The following is a 19,375-nucleotide window of genomic DNA, read 5'->3' as shown; positions in this document are numbered from 1 at the left end:
ATCATTAAAGGAAACAAAATAGCTTTTTTCCATGAGAAGTTTTCATTTTCTATATTTTGTCTGTTACCATGGAAACAAATAGCCAGAATGACCAAATTCACCATTTCCAAAGCACAATTCCAAAACCGTTCAAGATGACTTTACAAAATGTTGCACACATATCAATCTAGTGGTTCTAGCAATGCCTTTTTCTATGAGGGAGTTTTTCATTTTCTATATTTTGTCTGTTACCATGAAACAAATAGCCAGAATGACCAAATTCACCATTTCCAAAGCACAATTCCAAAACCGTTCAAGATGACTTTACAAAATGTTGCACACATATCAATCTAGTGGTTCTAGCAATGCCTTTTTCTATGAGGGAGTTTTTCATTTTCTATATTTTGTCTGTTACCATGAAAACAAATAGCCAGAATGACCAAATTCACCATTTCCAAAGCACAATTCCAAAACCGTTCAAGATGACTTTACAAAATGTTGCACGCATATCAATCTAGTGGTTCTAGCAATGCCTTTTTCTATGAGGGAGTTTTTCATTTTCTATATTTTGTCTGTTACCATGAAAACAAATAGCCAGAATTACCAAATTCACCATTTCCAAAGCACAATTCCAAAACCGTTCAAGATGACTTTACAAAGTGTTGCACGCATATCAATCTAGTGGTTCTAGCAATGCCTTTTTCTATGAGGGAGTTTTTCATTTTCTATATTTTGTCTGTTACCATGGAAACAAATAGCCAGAATGACCAAATTCACCATTTCCAAAGCACAATTCCAAAACCGTTCAAGATGACTTTACAAAATGTTGCACACATATCAATCTAGTGGTTCTAGCAATGCCTTTTTCTATGAGGGAGTTTTTCATTTTCTATATTTTGTCTGTTACCATGGAAACAAATAGCCAGAATGACCAAATTCACCATTTCCAAAGCACAATTCCAAAACCGTTCAAGATGACTTTACAAAATGTTGCACGCATATCAATCTAGTGGTTCTAGCAATGCCTTTTTCTATGAGGGAGTTTTTCATTTTCTATATTTTGTCTGTTACCATGAAAACAAATAGCCAGAATGACCAAATTCACCATTTCCAAAGCACAATTCCAAAACCGTTCAAGATGACTTTACAAAGTGTTGCACGCATATCAATCTAGTGGTTCTAGCAATGCCTTTTTCTATGAGGGAGTTTTTCATTTTCTATATTTTGTCTGTTACCATGGAAACAAATAGCCAGAATGACCAAATTCACCATTTCCAAAGCACAATTCCAAAACCGTTCAAGATGACTTTACAAAATGTTGCACGCATATCAATCTAGTGGTTCTAGCAATGCCTTTTTCTATGAGGGAGTTTTTCATTTTCTATATTTTGTCTGTTACCATGAAAACAAATAGCCAGAATGACCAAATTCACCATTTCCAAAGCACAATTCCAAAACCGTTCAAGATGACTTTACAAAATGTTGCACGCATATCAATCTAGTGGTTCTAGCAATGCCTTTTTCTATGAGGGAGTTTTTCATTTTCTATATTTTGTCTGTTACCATGAAAACAAATAGCCAGAATGACCAAATTCACCATTTCCAAAGCACAATTCCAAAACCGTTCAAGATGACTTTACAAAATGTTGCACACATATCAATCTAGTGGTTCTAGCAATGCCTTTTTCTATGAGGGAGTTTTTCATTTTCTATATTTTGTCTGTTACCATGAAAACAAATAGCCAGAATGACCAAATTCACCATTTCCAAAGCACAATTCCAAAACCGTTCAAGATGACTTTACAAAATGTTGCACACATATCAATCTAGTGGTTCTAGCAATGCCTTTTTCTATGAGGGAGTTTTTCATTTTCTATATTTTGTCTGTTAACATGAAAACAAATAGCCAGAATGACCAAATTCACCATTTCCAAAGCACAATTCCAAAACCGTTCAAGATGACTTTACAAAATGTTGCACGCATATCAATCTAGTGGTTCTAGCAATGCCTTTTTCTATGAGGGAGTTTTTCATTTTCTATATTTTGTCTGTTAACATGAAAACAAATAGCCAGAATGACCAAATTCACCATTTCCAAAGCACAATTCCAAAACCGTTCAAGATGACTTTACAAAATGTTGCACGCATATCAATCTAGTGGTTCTAGCAATGCCTTTTTGTATGAGGGAGTTTTTTATTTTCTATATTTTGTCTGTTAACATGAAAACAAATAGCCAGAATGACCAAATTCACCATTTCCAAAGCACAATTCCAAAACCGTTCAAGATGACTTTACAAAATGTTGCACGCATATCAATCTAGTGGTTCTAGCAATGCCTTTTTCTATGAGGGAGTTTTTTATTTTCTATATTTTGTCTGTTACCATGAAAACAAATAGCCAGAATGACCAAATTCACCATTTCCAAAGCACAATTCCAAAACCGTTCAAGATGACTTTACAAAGTGTTGCACGCATATCATTCTAGTGGTTCTAGCAATGCCTTTTTCTATGAGGGAGTTTTTCATTTTCTATATTTTGTCTGTTACCGTCTGTTACCATGAAAACAAATAGCCAGAATGACCAAATTCACCATTTCCAAAGCACAATTCCAAAGCACAATTCCAAAACCGTTCAAGATGACTTTACAAAATGTTGCACACATATCAATCTAGTGGTTCTAGCAATGCCTTTTTCTATGAGGGAGTTTTTCATTTTCTATATTTTGTCTGTTACCATGAAAACAAATAGCCAGAATGACCAAATTCACCATTTCCAAAGCACAATTCCAAAACCGTTCAAGATGACTTTACAAAATGTTGCACACATATCAATCTAGTGGTTCTAGCAATGCCTTTTTCTATGAGGGAGTTTTTCATTTTCTATATTTTGTCTGTTAACATGAAAACAAATAGCCAGAATGACCAAATTCACCATTTCCAAAGCACAATTCCAAAACCGTTCAAGATGACTTTACAAAATGTTGCACGCATATCAATCTAGTGGTTCTAGCAATGCCTTTTTCTATGAGGGAGTTTTTCATTTTCTATATTTTGTCTGTTAACATGAAAACAAATAGCCAGAATGACCAAATTCACCATTTCCAAAGCACAATTCCAAAACCGTTCAAGATGACTTTACAAAATGTTGCACGCATATCAATCTAGTGGTTCTAGCAATGCCTTTTTCTATGAGGGAGTTTTTTATTTTCTATATGTTGTCTGTTACCATGAAAACAAATAGCCAGAATGACCAAATTCACCATTTCCAAAGCACAATTCCAAAACCGTTCAAGATGACTTTACAAAATGTTGCACGCATATCAATCTAGTGGTTCTAGCAATGCCTTTTTCTATGAGGGAGTTTTTCATTTTCTATATTTTGTCTGTTACCATGAAAACAAATAGCCAGAATGACCAAATTCACCATTTCCAAAGCACAATTCCAAAGCACAATTCCAAAACCGTTCAAGATGACTTTACAAAATGTTGCACACATATCAATCTAGTGGTTCTAGCAATGCCTTTTTCTATGAGGGAGTTTTTCATTTTCTATATTTTGTCTGTTACCATGAAAACAAATAGCCAGAATGACCAAATTCACCATTTCCAAAGCACAATTCCAAAACCGTTCAAGATGACTTTACAAAATGTTGCACACATATCAATCTAGTGGTTCTAGCAATGCCTTTTTCTATGAGGGAGTTTTTCATTTTCTATATTTTGTCTGTTACCATGAAAACAAAATAGCCAGAATGACCAAATTCACCATTTCCAAAGCACAATTCCAAAACCGTTCAAGATGACTTTACAAAATGTTGCACGCATATCAGTCTAGTGGTTCTAGCAATGCCTTTTTCTATGAGGGAGTTTTTCATTTTCTATATTTTGTCTGTTACCATGAAAACAAATAGCCAGAATGACCAAATTCACCATTTCCAAAGCACAATTCCAAAACCGTTCAAGATGACTTTACAAAATGTTGCACACATATCAATCTAGTGGTTCTAGCAATGCCTTTTTCTATGAGGGAGTTTTTCATTTTCTATATTTTGTCTGTTACCATGAAAACAAATAGCCAGAATGACCAAATTCACCATTTCCAAAGCACAATTCCAAAACCGTTCAAGATGACTTTACAAAATGTTGCACACATATCAATCTAGTGGTTCTAGCAATGCCTTTTTCTATGAGGGAGTTTTTCATTTTCTATATTTTGTCTGTTACCATGAAAACAAATAGCCAGAATGACCAAATTCACCATTTCCAAAGCACAATTCCAAAACCGTTCAAGATGACTTTACAAAATGTTGCACACATATCAATCTAGTGGTTCTAGCAATGCCTTTTTCTATGAGGGAGTTTTTCATTTTCTATATTTTGTCTGTTACCATGAAAACAAATAGCCAGAATGACCAAATTCACCATTTCCAAAGCACAATTCCAAAACCGTTCAAGATGACTTTACAAAATGTTGCACACATATCAATCTAGTGGTTCTAGCAATGCCTTTTTCTATGAGGGAGTTTTTCATTTTCTATATTTCTCTGTTAGTGTTACCATAGAAACAAATAGCCAAATTCACTGTTTCTGGAGCACAACTCCAAAACTGTTCAACTGTTTAATAATGCCATTTGCAATGAGGGAGTTAACATTTTAAATATTTGTTCTGTTATCAGCCAAATAAGTGTGGTTTCTGTTTTATTAGGAGAGGGGCGGGAGATATTAACAATTACATCATGTTCAAAACACATTTCATAATGAAGATTATATTTAAGTAGTTCTCATGGACCTGACATCTGTGATATGATACTTATATACTGTATTTACAAATAACTTCATCACAAATATAAAAAATTTGAAAATGCAAAAAAAGAAAGAAACAAAGATACACCATTAATTGGCAACTCGGCTATTAAATATTACATGTAAAACAAATTTGTGTTAATTAGCTTGTCACCTGAAAATTTTGAAATGGTATTAATGCTAGGGTATGGCAGAATTTTTTAATCATGCAACTGCAAATACTATTTAATTCAGTCCAATGTGTAAGAATAATATATATAATCTACTAGCCTCAGTGGTGTCGTGGTTACGCCATCAAACACAATGCTGGTAGGTACAGGGTTCGTAGCCCGGTACCGGCTCCTACCAATAGTTACTAGACGTTACATGTTTAAACAGTCAGTAGCGCGTTTTAATTTTAGCGTCAGTCGTTGATGTGGTCTGGTCTAAACGAGCATGATTTTGTGGTGCTACTGTTGCTTCGAATGTTTAGATACTTAACACCTAATTAGTATCTATGATAGAATTTCCTCCAAGTCCTTCACCATTCATGCACAACTGTGTACAGTGCACGTGGTCACTATTATCACGATGTCGCTTTAGAGGTAATTTTAGGGCGAACTCAAGTTGATGAAGGTGAAGTTTTGGCTCACTTCGCCCGCTGGCGTGAGGCCTGACTATATGTATATATAATCTACCTATAAGAAAGCTGCAGGAATTAATTTCTCAGTAGAGTGTTAGTCTGAATTGCCGTAAACATCTAGGAATGAACCCACTACATGGACCCATTCTTGTGTGGATTTTTTCCCATCACAACCCATGCACCATGACTCAGTGGTTGCAAAACAAGGCGTCGCGCATCGCATGCGACGTTTACTACCCTCATTTCCGACGTCTATTTTCGCCACAGTTGCTCAGACTCCAGTTCATATTTTCTTGGTTCTTGTCTAAAAGTAGGCCTATAGCTCGGCTTCTATGGGTTAATTTCTTCAGGAAAACTGTGTTTCCCATGAATACAGTGTCCATTACTGCTCATTGCCTTTGTTTTTAAAATATATTTTGTTTTGATTCATGTGCACAGTAGACCCAGTGATTTTCCGCGATCGCGGAAAACGACAGAATTCCCATTGTGAAACGGAATTTACATTTGGAAACGGAATTTTCCACGAAGTTAAAAAAATTAATACTATTTTACTATTGCCACATGCTGTAAAACTGACGATTGACCCATGCGCAGTACTATTGGCAAACGCTAGACTGGGTTATGCACTTCACGGTAAACCAAATGGTCACATTGGGAACCAATCAAATACTTTGCGAAACATTTGCTAGCTGAACTTGGGGCTGGTTTACTGCTTAGTCTGTTGTGCCTGCGCAGATGGAACAGTTGGGTTTTTTTTCCCCCAGGAGTAAATTTAGCCAGCGGTTTGTCGCTAACGCTCGTCTCGAAACACAGATTTTTACGCTATACATTAAACCAATTAACCATTTCGGGAACCACCAGTCAAAATATGTTTGCAAACGTTTAGCAAACAAACGGCTGACTGAACATTGCAATGTTACTTTATTTCCGCTGTGTCATGCACATACTTCAATTTGCAGATGACGTTAGACTATCAAAGAGATGATAAAATAAATGTTTACATTTTGTGAACCCTAAGCCTCGTTGAATAAAGCAGTGCACTTAATTGTTGGACAATCATGCCTGATGTAGTTATTATAATTGTAGCCTTTGCTCCTGATGTGATTTTTCGCAACTAATATGTAGGCTTACTTTGATTTAATGAGAAATAGCAACGCATGTCACCGAGTCAATTTTCGGACCCTTCAATTTGTCACAACTTGTGTTAGTTCAGTTGTTAATTACATATTGTAGTCTGAAACGGAAATGAAATGGAATTTACAAAAACATGAAATGGAAAATAGCTCTTTTTTTTTAAAACGGAAAACCACTAAGTCATACTTGTTTTATTCTTGGGCCAACAATTTCACCAACTATATGCATTACTGAGTGTCTGTAGCTCTCGATAACCCCCCAACTCCTACTCTGTCAGTTCCAACGCCAACTAGTACTTCGTTTTGTAACCACGGTGTCTGTGAAATGTGCTGTCCTGTCTGTGGGAAAGTGTATATAAAAGATCCCTTGTTACGAATCGAAAAAATATAGTGGGTTTCCTCAATGTGCTCTAGACGTGTCTTTAAACAAAACAAACTTTTAACTTTCATTTTGACCATCAGCACACTTTCTTCCACATAAGCCCAATAGCATTACTTAAACCTGACTATTTTATATGCAATTACCTATGGACAGAACAGTACATACCATGGCCTGTATGTACCAGTTGTGTGGCACAGATTGGGGATAGGGGAAACTCAAGTCCATGGATTGAACTTGATCCTGTCACACATCAAACCTCAGGCGAGCATTCTACCACTGAGTGGGTGGGATGTAGCCATGTGGTAAAGCGCTTTTTCGCTTGATGCACAGTTGGTCTAGGATCGATCTTCATCAGTGGACCAATTGGGCTATTTTTCGGTCCCGCCAGTGCACCATGACTCCTGTTTGTGGTTTAGTGCATATAAAAAGGACCCCTGGCTGCTACTCGAAAAGAGTAGCTCATGAAGTGGCGACAGCAGGTTTCCTCTTAATATATGTATGATCCTTAACCTTATGTCAGATAACCATAAATAAAATGTGTTGTGTGCATCATTAAATAAAACATTTCCTTCCTTCTACCACGGAGAAATCTCGCTCTAAAGAATTCGGAAGTGGGATGCTCTCAGCATCATAAAGGCTAACGTATTTTTATGTGACCTAGATTGGTGATGGGCCAATTTAGAGTGTTGTGCATCATGAAGAAAAGAACAAACTAAATGATGATCTATTTTAAAGGCTTATCTATTAAAATGTAGTCGAGATTACAACTTGACATTTTTGTCTGTTTACAAAACTGTTTGCCTATACCGGGGTATGTTGATAAGCAGACATTGTCTTATGGAGTAGGGTGTCCACGAGTACTCGAGTATTCTGGCATTCTGGCATGGGCCAAATCTAGCAAGACTCGAGTCCATTCACAGGACTCAAGTTCCCATGTAAGGAAGAGCACTCTCATTTAATTATACCTTTGTACGTCATTTTGTCATATGCTAGCCGCCGGTTACATTATAGGGCTATGAGACATGAAGGGAAAACAAAAGTTGCATATGTGGAATGCAATACAATGGCAATGATTTGCATGTTCACCGCTGGCATTAAGATGCATAATGCTATTTTACTTTATTCCTTAGTCTCATTTCCATCTAATGTAAGTGTCGGGTACTCGGGTCCAGGTCAAGTTTGACCTCGAAAACCCAAGTCAAATATTTTGGACTCATCAAGGCCCTATTATGGAGCCAATTTTAGTTAAGTGTTAGGGAATGGTATTAAAATAGTAGACTAAGTGCGGACAAAAACGTGCACAAAAACCCATGCTCTTGATCTATTCAAGAACTTTCATTTATTAACGCTGGAAAAAAAGTGTACAGTTACCTTACATGTACATTATAAGTAGAGGATTAGTCACAAGTGTTTTTTAATATGGAAGATATCAACTGATCCTATGTTAATCAGTTTTTGTAGAGCCTTATAACAGTTCTGATGTATAATTTTAATTTAATATTTATTCTAATACAACTTTCATATAAGCCTTTTTTCCATTGGTTAATTTTCTTGATAAATCGGACGGTAGATGTACGCTGTCATGGGCAACCAGGATTTATCAGAATAACAAAATTCCGAGAACTCGTCCAATATGCTGTCACTTAGCCTCATATGTGGTGTTTTTGTTAGTATATTAATTCTGCATTTTCCATTATATTTAAACGTCAATATAAATAATTTTCAACAAAATTACTAACTTCAGATAAAAATTATGTTATTTTTACTATTTTGTTATTATTTCATGTCATTGTAACTTTTAGTACTTCGTTAGCAGCAACCGGCCTCGGTGGCGTCGTGGCAGGCCATCGGTCTACAGGCTGGTAGGTACTGGGCTCGGATCCCAGTCGAGGCATGGGATTTTTAATCCAGATACCGACTCCAAACCCTGAGTGAGTGCTCCGCAAGGCTCATTGGGTAGGTGTAAACCACTTGCACCGACCAGTGATCCATAACTGATTCAACAAAGGCCATGGTTTGTGCTATCCTGCCTGTGGGAAGCGCAAATAAAAGATCCCTTGCTGCCAATCAGAAGATGTAGTGCCATGTAGTGGCGACAGCGGGTTTCCTCTCAAAATCTGTGTGGTCCTGAACCATATGTCTGATGCCATATAACCGTAAATAAAATGTGTTGAGTGCGTCATTAAATAAAACACTTCTTTCTTTCTTTTCGTTAGCAGCAATGAACGTGCACCAACACACCCCATGTAAGGTCTTGTCACTGATCGATCGCATCAGTCACCAGCATGTGTCTTGTGGTCTGCTCTTCTAGTTTGTGTTCTCAAAAGGGTGCAAGCAGGTTCATCAGAAATAATTATATCACAATCTGAAGTACCTTATTTTTGTTTAGAACATTCTTTTTGTAACAATAGAATTGATAAAGAAGACAAGATGGAAATAACAGCATTAACTGCTTTAAAATATCGCACAATTCTGAAAAACCTTTGAAAATAATACTTGCCATTTAGTAAATGCATAATATTTTATATATTTATATAAACTTTAAGTGAAAACATGTTAGCAAATTAGAAACTTGTAGACGTACCCTATCAATGTGGTTTTTGTACAAAATTCAACCAGGCGAATTCTTCGAAATAATTCAATATGAGGTTGAAACACCGCTCACAAAGTACATTCATAGCCTTGCAACAGAAATTAACAGCCAATGAAAATATTTCTTTTAGTGTATCCTGTATTGCAATAAATCATGTTCAAAAGACAGACTACAATGCTGATAAATTTGCCATTTGGTTTGCTCCTAAGTCAGTGACGTCATGTGAAGAGAACGGAAATTTTTTTACGCCATACTTTTACTTACTACAAGTGTTTTCATTGAATATCGTAAGTAAGGAGAATAGATAAAAAATATTTTTTATATTTGTGGATTTCTTTAATAAAAACACAATAGAATGTCTTACAGATACTCCTAATAGGTGTAGTATTAGAATAGGGATAATATCACTGTGTTTCCTTCTTCCTTCCAACAGCCAGTGATTAATTAATCAGCTGGTGCACTAATAGTGTCAACTAAAACAAACTTTAAACTAATATGCTGGAAGAAGAAATGTTTTATTTAACGACACACTCGACACATTTTATTTACGGTTATATGGCGTCAGTCATATGGTTAAGGACCACATAGATATTGAGAAAGGAAACCCATTGTCGCCACTTCATGGGCTACTCTTTTCGATTGGCAGCAAGGGATCTTTTATATGCACCATCCCACAGACAGGGTAGTACATACCAAGGCCTTTGATATACCACCGACGGGGATTGATCCCACACCGACTGTGCATCGAGCGAGCGCTGTACCACTGGGCTAAGTCCCGCCCCAGACATGTTGGAATATTCCATGACCTGTGATATTGATCTAGACCATTTGAAAAGAGGAATACCATGACCTGTGATATTGATCTAGACCAGTTGAAAAGAGGAATACCATGACCTGTGATATTGATCTAGACCAGTTGAAAAGAGGAAAACTCAGTATATCTGTTTTGTTGAGGAAGATTAATCCTAGACCCATTACTCTTCAGTATTTCATTTCAACTTTATTTTCATATTTATATCCAATTAGGGTTCAAGCACGCTGTCCTGGGCACACACTTCAGCTATCTGGGCTGTCTGTCCAGGACAATGGGCTAGTTGTTAGTGGTTAATGATACAGAAGAGGGTGTAGTGGTCTTACACGTACCCATTGAGTCGTTAAAACTCGCTCTGGGTGCGAGCCGGTACCGGGCTGCGAACCCTGTACCTACCAGCCTTATGTCCGATGGCTCAACCATGATGAAGTCGGTACTCTTCAGTAGAGTCTACTACCACTGAGCTACAGCTAGGAATGCAGATAGTATACTCGCACCCTAATGAGTCACTGTATCTGTTGAGTTGCATTATTTGGGGATTCCACACTTTTTAAAGTAATATACGCCATTTTCAGTTTGTTTACATTCTCAGTTTCACAGTTGGAAGTGCAGACAGTCGAGTAGCCAAGAAATTTTAAATACGGTATATCCTTCTGGTTTTTTTATGTTTTACCTTCAAAATTCATTTTTCCACACATGAAACTAAATAGGCAAAAACTTATGAACATTGTACATTGGAACACTTGTAGATTTTTTAATTTATGGCAATTACGCCTAACATTTATGGCAAAGTCATCTGCATGTGCATGTTTATATTTACATACTAGTGAGTAGCAAATAAGGGCTCTAAAATTAAAAACTAAAATAGGATGAGGTGACTATCAAGTTTTACAGTAAACATATGACTATTACTACAATATGTATAATCAGCCTTCATGTAAAATACTCTAATTTCATTGGTTATTTAGCCGTGGGGGAAAAAAACTTATGCCCCACGTGGGCGGAATCAAATCTCTTGTACCCCACCTGTAACATCGGACTAGTTACTGTATTAATGCACCATGCAAAAATTACCAACATAAATAAACCATGGCTGTCAAACGATTTGCCAACAACTCTGAAAATGAAATTGAAGAAAATCAAGCATTTTAATGTAGTCAGTCATTGCAATAATACAGCTAATTTTGAATTTGAATGACATCAGTATTCCAATGACGTCACTTTGCATCTCCTTACAATAACACTAAAATGGGTAGATGACATTGCTATTGAATTTTTTTGTTTGAACATTATGAATGCACCTGGAAATCTTGTCATTAAACATGTGGGCTGAAGGTGCAGGGCACAAGAGCATACAGAGGGTATAAAAATTCATAAACCCCTTGTGATGCTTCTACAACTTATATTCCATTTGAATAAATATTAAATGAATATCAAGTTTAAAAATAAAAATTACCAAAGCTATTTAAAAAACACAATAAATGTGTTCCACCTTGCAGGTAATTAAACACCATGCAACAATCTGCTGACTGCTAAATCTATAAAAACAGACCGGCCTCGGTGGCGTCGTGGCAGGCCATCGGTCTACAGGCTGGTAGGTACTGGGTTCGGATCCCAGTCGAGGCATGGGATTTTTAATCCAGATACCGACTCCAAACCCTGAGTGAGTGCTCCGCAAGGCTCAATGGGTAGGTGTAAACCACTTGCACCGACCAGTGATCCATAACTGGTTCAACAAAGGCCATGGTTTGTGCTATCATGCCTGTGGGAAGCGCAAATAAAAGATCCCTTGCTGCTAATCGGAAGAGTAGCCCATGTAGTGGCGACAGCGGGTTTCCTCTCAAAATCTGTGTGGTCCTTAACCATATGTCTGACGCCATATAACCGTAAATAAAATGTGTTGAGTGCGTCGTTAAATAAAACACTTCTTTCTTTCTTTCTATAAAAACAATTGTTGGAAAAGTTCTCTTTTTATTGATTTCTTCATGCAATACATTCAACCATGCAAATTTCAGCCATATACTTTGTTCTTATGATGTTTTGTGTTTCTATACTTGGAAATACTAAATAACATGACTCAGAGTTACATTTCCTCATTCCGTGAGTGTGAGTTGGAGTAGGCCGATTGTAACCATGTATGCACTTTTTATTAGGGCCTCTGCGTAGTCCAAAATATTGGACTCTGGTACTCCAGGGTTAAACTCAATCCATACCCAAGTACCTGACACTAGATGATAATAAGACTAAGGAATAAATTAAAATAGCATGATTATGCATCTTAATTCCAGCGCTGAACATGGATGCCAAATCATGCCTTTGTATTGCATTCCACACATTCGACTTTTGTTTTTCCTTTGTCTCATAGCCCTATAATGTAATCAGCTGTAAGCATATGGCAAAATTACATAAAAAATTTAATTAAATGAGAGTGCTCTTCGTTACACGGGTACGGACTCAAGTCTTGTTAGACTCGGTCTGTGCTCGAGTACTCATTTTTATTGCATGAATTCGAAGATTTCTTTGCATTGTTGGTTCAGGTAATAGCGAAAACGTTTGTTCAACGAATAATTATAATACAATTACGAAACATACTAATACAATTATTAAGTACCGTGAATCAACAGGGACGCATGTCACTAGTCTCCTCGCCAAATGAGTTAACATTTTGATGGATGAGTTATGGTATTATGCAGAGCTAGAATTTTTATAAAATCCACTAGCCATGGGATCAGTGATTTTAAAAATTTACTATCCACGATTAAAAATTCACCAGCCCTACTTTACTTTAAGTTAGTACAATTTTATTAAATAATAGTAATTGTACCATGACTTGGTGTTTTTCTCTTTCATGTTGCATGTGGTGTAACTGCAATACCAGTTTAGAACGTCACTATTGTGAGGGGTGTGGCCTAAAAACTGTGCAGTTAACTTCAGTTACCTGCACACTTTCATAGCTAACATAACCTGCACTGTTTTGTCTGCACAGAGAAAAATAAAGCTTAAGCTAATAAATAAGAAAAACAAAAGTAAATTGTGACAAATGGGTATTTTAGATCAAACTTGAAACAATGCAAACAAAAAAAATAAAATAATAATAACACAAATTACACAGATACAAAATATTATGTAGTCCTATTCAACTATTTTAACTTAAATATGCACTTTTGAGTAAATCCTGAGCATTAGAAATGAAAATTACAATTTCGGAACACAACAGGTGAACAAACACTGACCTAATGTCACGTGTCCATTTTGTGTAAGTCGGGAATATCGCCTTGAATTTCTTGTCATACGATGAACATTTTAATCGCCCATCTCGTATTTTTGTGTCTTGTTCTGCTGTTCAGAAATTAAACGTTTGATAATCTCATCTGTTACAGGTTTGAGATAATGTTACATCATCCAAGTAAACATTTTCCATACTGGAAGCCAGCTGCGATAATGTGTAATTGTCGGCATCTAAAAACAAATCTGTCGAAACCATTTTCAAACCAAATCACATCACCACTGGCGCAAGATCAACTGAAGTAAATTGGCGCGAAAGTGATTACATCATATGAAGAGCGTGGTACAAAACAGTTATATCGTGGTTTTGATTCGTTAAGTGTATTTAGACGGTGGGCACTCGACTCTGTCTCGTGTCGCCGTCTAAATACAGTTAACGCATCAAAACCATGATATAACTATTACTAATCGGATATGTCATCTAAAGACGGAGATAGAGCTTAAAAACACTAACATTGGGGATTGGGGTGGGGTCCGGATATTCATATTTACAAAATAGACTTAACTGCAATATTTAATCTCTTCTGTTTTTTCACTAGCCATCGGGCATGGCAGTAGTACTTATTTACTAGCCCAGCATTGAATAGCACTAGCCATGGGAGTGGGACTACCATAATCTAGAAGCCCTGTATTATAGATTGGTCTTGTATGCCCATCCATACGTCTGTTAACTTTTATTGACCTAGCCATATCTTCTTTATCAATGCATATAGGATCGTCAAACCTTAAATGCAAGTACAACTTCGGATGGTCTTGTGACAGATACCACAACTAGGCCACAGCTACCTACTTTCATGGATTACTGCACATGAAAGGAAATCCTTATCTGGGCCGTATCTTCCTTATCAATTCATATAGGATCATCAGACCTTGAATTCAAGTATAACTTGGGATGGTGGTATGCCAAATACCATAACTAGGTCACTTTGACCTACTTTTTATAATCACTAAATATTAAAGGAAATCCATGTCTTGGCCATATCTTCCTTATCAATTTATATAGGATCAACAAACCTTGCAAGCAAATCTAACTTGGTGATGGTGATATTTTGCATACCATAACTAGGTCACCCAGACCTACTAGTCATTGTTCTAGATAAATCGGCTAAATCACATAATTTGTCTAGAAGCCAAGACGGTTTACTTTTTAGAAATTACATACATAAATTGTTTCTCTGTCAATATAAATGTGTCACCATTAAACCTATGCTGTGCCTCCTAATAAAAAACGATAACTTCATTAAAAAAAAGTTTGTTTTGTTTTAACGACATCACTAGAGCACATTGATTTATTATTCACAAGCTATTGGATGTCAAACATTTGATAATTTTGACATATAGTCTTAAAGAGGAAACCCGCTATATTTTTCCATCAGTAGCAAGGGATATTTTATATGCACCATCCCATAGGCAGAATAGCACATACCACAGCCTTTGATATACCAGTCGTGGTGCATTGGCTGGAATGAGAAATAGCCCAATGGGCCCACCGACGGGGATCGATCCCAAACCCACCGTGCATTAAGCGAGCGCTTCACCACTGGTTTACGTCCCACCCCATAACTTCATCAATCAAATAACACCGTCCCCAATCAGTGCAGGATGATCAGTAGTTGGTCCAACCGGCCTCGGTGGTGTCGTGGTTAGGCCATCGGTCTACAGGCTGGTAGGTACTGGGTTCGGATCCCAGTCGAGGCATGGGATTTTTAATCCAGATACAGACTCCAAACCCTGAGTGAGTGCTCCGCAAGGCTCAATGGGTAGGTGTAAACCACTTGCACCGACCAGTGATCCATAACTGGTTCAACAAAGGCCATGGTTTGTGCTATCCTGCCTGTGGGAAGCGCAAGTAAAAGATCCCTTGCTGCTAATCGGAAGAGTAGCCCATGTAGTGGCGACAGCAGGCTTCCTCTCAAAATCTGTGTGGTCCTTAACCATATGTCTGACGCCATATAACCATAAATAAAATGTGTTGAGTGCATCGTTAAATAAAACACTTCTTTTTCTTTTTTAGTTGGTCCAAAACAAACTGTTAATCCATCACATTGAACACATGTCACAGTCATACACATAGTAACTCCAGACAAATGCAGGGTTAGCTGTGGAATTTAATGCAACCACAGTCAACAAATGTGTATGGGGAGCCTCCCCCAGAAAGAAAATGGGTTACGTTTAGGAATAGTGTTAAGAAAAGCATATAGTAATGATAAAAATAATTAATTTTGTAAAAATGTTAAAAAAATCAAATCTGCCAAAATTTTGGGTATGGTGCCGTACCTGTTTTACCCTCTGGCAGAAACCCTGACAAATTGTTTTTTCAAAATTAAAATAAAATTTGCCAATTGTCAAAATAATTATTTATTTATTTTTAATCATTATTTTTTGGACATAGCCAGTTCTGGTTGTTAGCCTTTATTTTGAAAATAGATGATTTGCCTCATAACTGGTAAAATAGAGACTGTAGTGTGTCCTGTCATGTCTATGGGGAATGCACTTCTTAAAAGATCTTTGACTGACAAATGTGTGAGAAAGGCTTTTAATAATATCAATAGTCATTTGGTAATCATCATTACCATATATTATTCACCTAATAATACCAGCGTCATGGTTAGGCCATCGGTCTACAGGCTGGTAGGTACTGGGTTCGAATCCCAGTCGAGGCATGGGATTTTTAATCCAGATACAGACTCCAAACCCTGAGTGAGTGCTCCGCAAGGCTCAATGGGTAGGTGTAAACCACTTACACCGACCAGTGATCCATAAGTGGTTCAACAAAGGCCATGGTTTGTGCTATCCTGCCTGTGGGAAGCGCAAATAAAAGATCCCTTACTGCTAAGCGTAAGAGTAGCCCATGAAGTGGCGACAGCGGGTTTCCTCTCAATATCTGTGTGGTCCTTAACCATATGTCTGACGCCATATAACCGTAAATAAAATGTGTTGAGTGCATTGTTAAATAAAACATTTCTTTCTTTCTTTCTTTCACCTAATAATTGTTGATTAAACAATATGAAATCATCAACAAGAATAGTGGAATCTGTTGAGCTAATGCAGACATCTCTTTTTGGAAATAGGAGAACAATCCATTGCTTTCTTGCTAATGATTTCAAGCAAGAAATTACAAATAAGGAAAGCAACTTCATACAGGTAAAATATAAATATATATATATATATATATATATAATTTTATTAATTAAAATTAATAAAACCAAAGTGATGAAAGGCAATTGGAGAAACACCACTTTCCATCTTTGAGTGAGTATGAAGTGAGTGTGAGTTACTGCTCACCTGTCATGGAGAGTCTTCTAAAGTGAATAAGTTTATAGAACAGTGAAACCCATCTAAACCAGACACCCATGGTATGAAGTAAGAAATCTGGTTTTAAAGGGTATCACGTTTAGAGAGGTTATGTCCGGTACTCATATTTTTAAAGGGAATATCAAAAACCATCTATTGTTGTTGTTTTTGGGGGGGGGGGTTTAATTTAATTTATAGTGTCCAGTTTTGATGAAGTTCACTGAATAACAAATCTAGGGTTTTCTTTATCTTTTAGAAATAGTTAAAAGTTTGTTTTGTTTAACGACACCACTAGAGTATATTGATGTATTAAGCATCAGCTATTGGATGTCAAACATATGTTCTTTTGACAGTGTTAGAGAGGATACCTGCTACATTTTTCCATTAGTAGCAAGGGATCTTTTTAATGCATGTTCCCATAGACAGAATAGCACATTCCACAGGCTTTGATATACCAGTTGTGGTGCACTTGTTAGAATGTGAAGTAGCCCAATGGGTCCACAGACGGGGATTGATCCCAGATCAACTACACATCAGGCAAGCACTTTACCAGTGTGCTATGTCCTGCCCCCATTTAAAAATAGATGATACTGAAAAAGACATGGCATTGATGTCTGACAATTCTGACAACTTGGACTGATCACGAAAAATAAACAGAGCTCTCAAAAGCAACATAACATTGTCGTTGAAAGTCTTTTTGCATTGCACTGAGAGATTGCAGAGTTGCAAAGCTATTTGTATTGCTGTCATCTGGGCTGTGTTAAGCCAGACCAAGCAGAAAAATGTCCGCCAGACTGGTTTGTGCGGTTCACGTTAAACCAAATGGCCACGTCGGGAACTAATCAAATTGTTTGCAAATATTAGCAAAACATTTGCTGACTGAACTTTTAACTGATACAATGCAATGCAATACAATACAATACAATGCAGCGCAATGCAATTCAATGCAACACAATACAATGCAACGCAATACAGTTCAATGCAACACAATACAATCCAATACAACGCAACACACACACAATGCAATGCAATACAATACAATACAATACAAACACTACTACATTCATGCTACACAGCATTAAAATTGGCACACCAAAATAGCAATTTTAAATTAAATAATTTTGGTTAAAATCACAGTAAATTGATTTTTAGTATGTACTGGTACATTATATCAAATATAAAATTAGCATTATTCACAAAATCAATTTAAATTAACATCATACATAAATGAAATAAAACTAGTATGAAGAATTTACAATTAAAAACAAAACAAAATGGCTTCTCTTTACTCAACTGAAAATATTTTGTTAGCGATGCTAATGGTCACCAGGTGATGCTGACGACTCCTATTTTCAATGTAATTCTTTCACCTTTACTTCTGTCTCGGACACGGTCATTGGTGAAGTCAGAGTTTATGCCCAGGATAGATGTGTTTCAACCGTAGATGGACAGAAGGGGTGGGAAGTAATTGATGCATAGTTGATTTAGGATCAATCCTCATATATGGGCCTATTGGGCTATTTCTCATTCAAAGAAAGAAAGAAATGTTTTATTTAACGACGCACTCAACACATTTTATTTACGGTTATATGGCGTCAGACATGGTTAAGTACCACACATATTTTGAGAGGAAACCTGCTGTCGCCATTGCATGGGCTACTCTTTCCGATTAGCAGCAAGGGATTTTTTATTTGCACTTCCCACAGGCAGGATAGCACAAACCATGGCCTTTTTTGAACCAGTTATGGATCACTGGTCGGTGCAAGTGGTTTACACCTACCCATTGAGCCTTGCGGAGCACTCACTCAGGGTTTGGAGTCGGTATCTGGATTAAAAATCCCATGCCTCAACTGGGATCCGAACCCAGTACCTATCAGCCTGTAGACCGATGGCCTAACCACGACGACACCGAGGCCGCTTATTTCTCATTCAAGTCAATGCACCATGACTGATATATCAAAGGGCATGATATGTGCTAACCTGTTTGTGATTCCATGCTACTAATGGAAAAATGTAGCGGGTTTTCTTTAAGACTATATTTCACAAATTATCAAACGTTTGACATCCAATAGCCAATGATGAATAAATCAATGTGGTGTCGTTAAACAAAACAAATTTTAACTTTCTTTTTAGATGGACAAAGGCACCATAACAGAGTACTGTTCCTGTACCTGTCCGTCACATGAAAGATATTCACATAACTCAACTTACAGGGTGGTGTACAAATTCTTGTACAAACCATACGTAATTTACATTTTATTAAATCCAGTCCCAGACTTAAAAGTTCATGAGTTTGTAACATTGTTTTTATAATTAATTTTTTGTTTCATTATTTGCAGTTAAAATTGAAAAATTATGAGCGAGTTGAAAAGGTGAGTATAAACTGAAGAGTTTAATTGTTTTATGATAATTTTATTAGCTTCACTATTACGTTCATTAAGGAAGCTTTTCTAATACCAATTTATTCAGTGTC

General features: G+C 36.8%; 1 protein-coding gene across 1 annotated transcript in view; it reads left to right on the top strand.

Annotated features, from left to right (window-relative positions):
- The window catches only part of LOC121370536 (cleavage stimulation factor subunit 3-like), a 66,828-nt gene that overhangs the window by 27,439 nt on the left and 20,014 nt on the right, over positions 1–19,375 (top strand). The window contains exon 4 of the mRNA XM_041495839.1: positions 19,242–19,274. Within this exon, the coding sequence (XP_041351773.1) occupies positions 19,242–19,274 (33 nt within the window). The remainder of the gene's footprint in view (positions 1–19,241; positions 19,275–19,375) is intronic.

This window comes from Gigantopelta aegis, chromosome 4 (assembly GCF_016097555.1).
Source record: "Gigantopelta aegis isolate Gae_Host chromosome 4, Gae_host_genome, whole genome shotgun sequence".
NCBI lineage: Eukaryota > Metazoa > Mollusca > Gastropoda > Neomphalida > Peltospiridae > Gigantopelta > Gigantopelta aegis.
The sequence above is the reverse complement of the archived record's forward strand: the minus strand, read 5'-3'. Positions and strand labels throughout refer to the sequence as shown.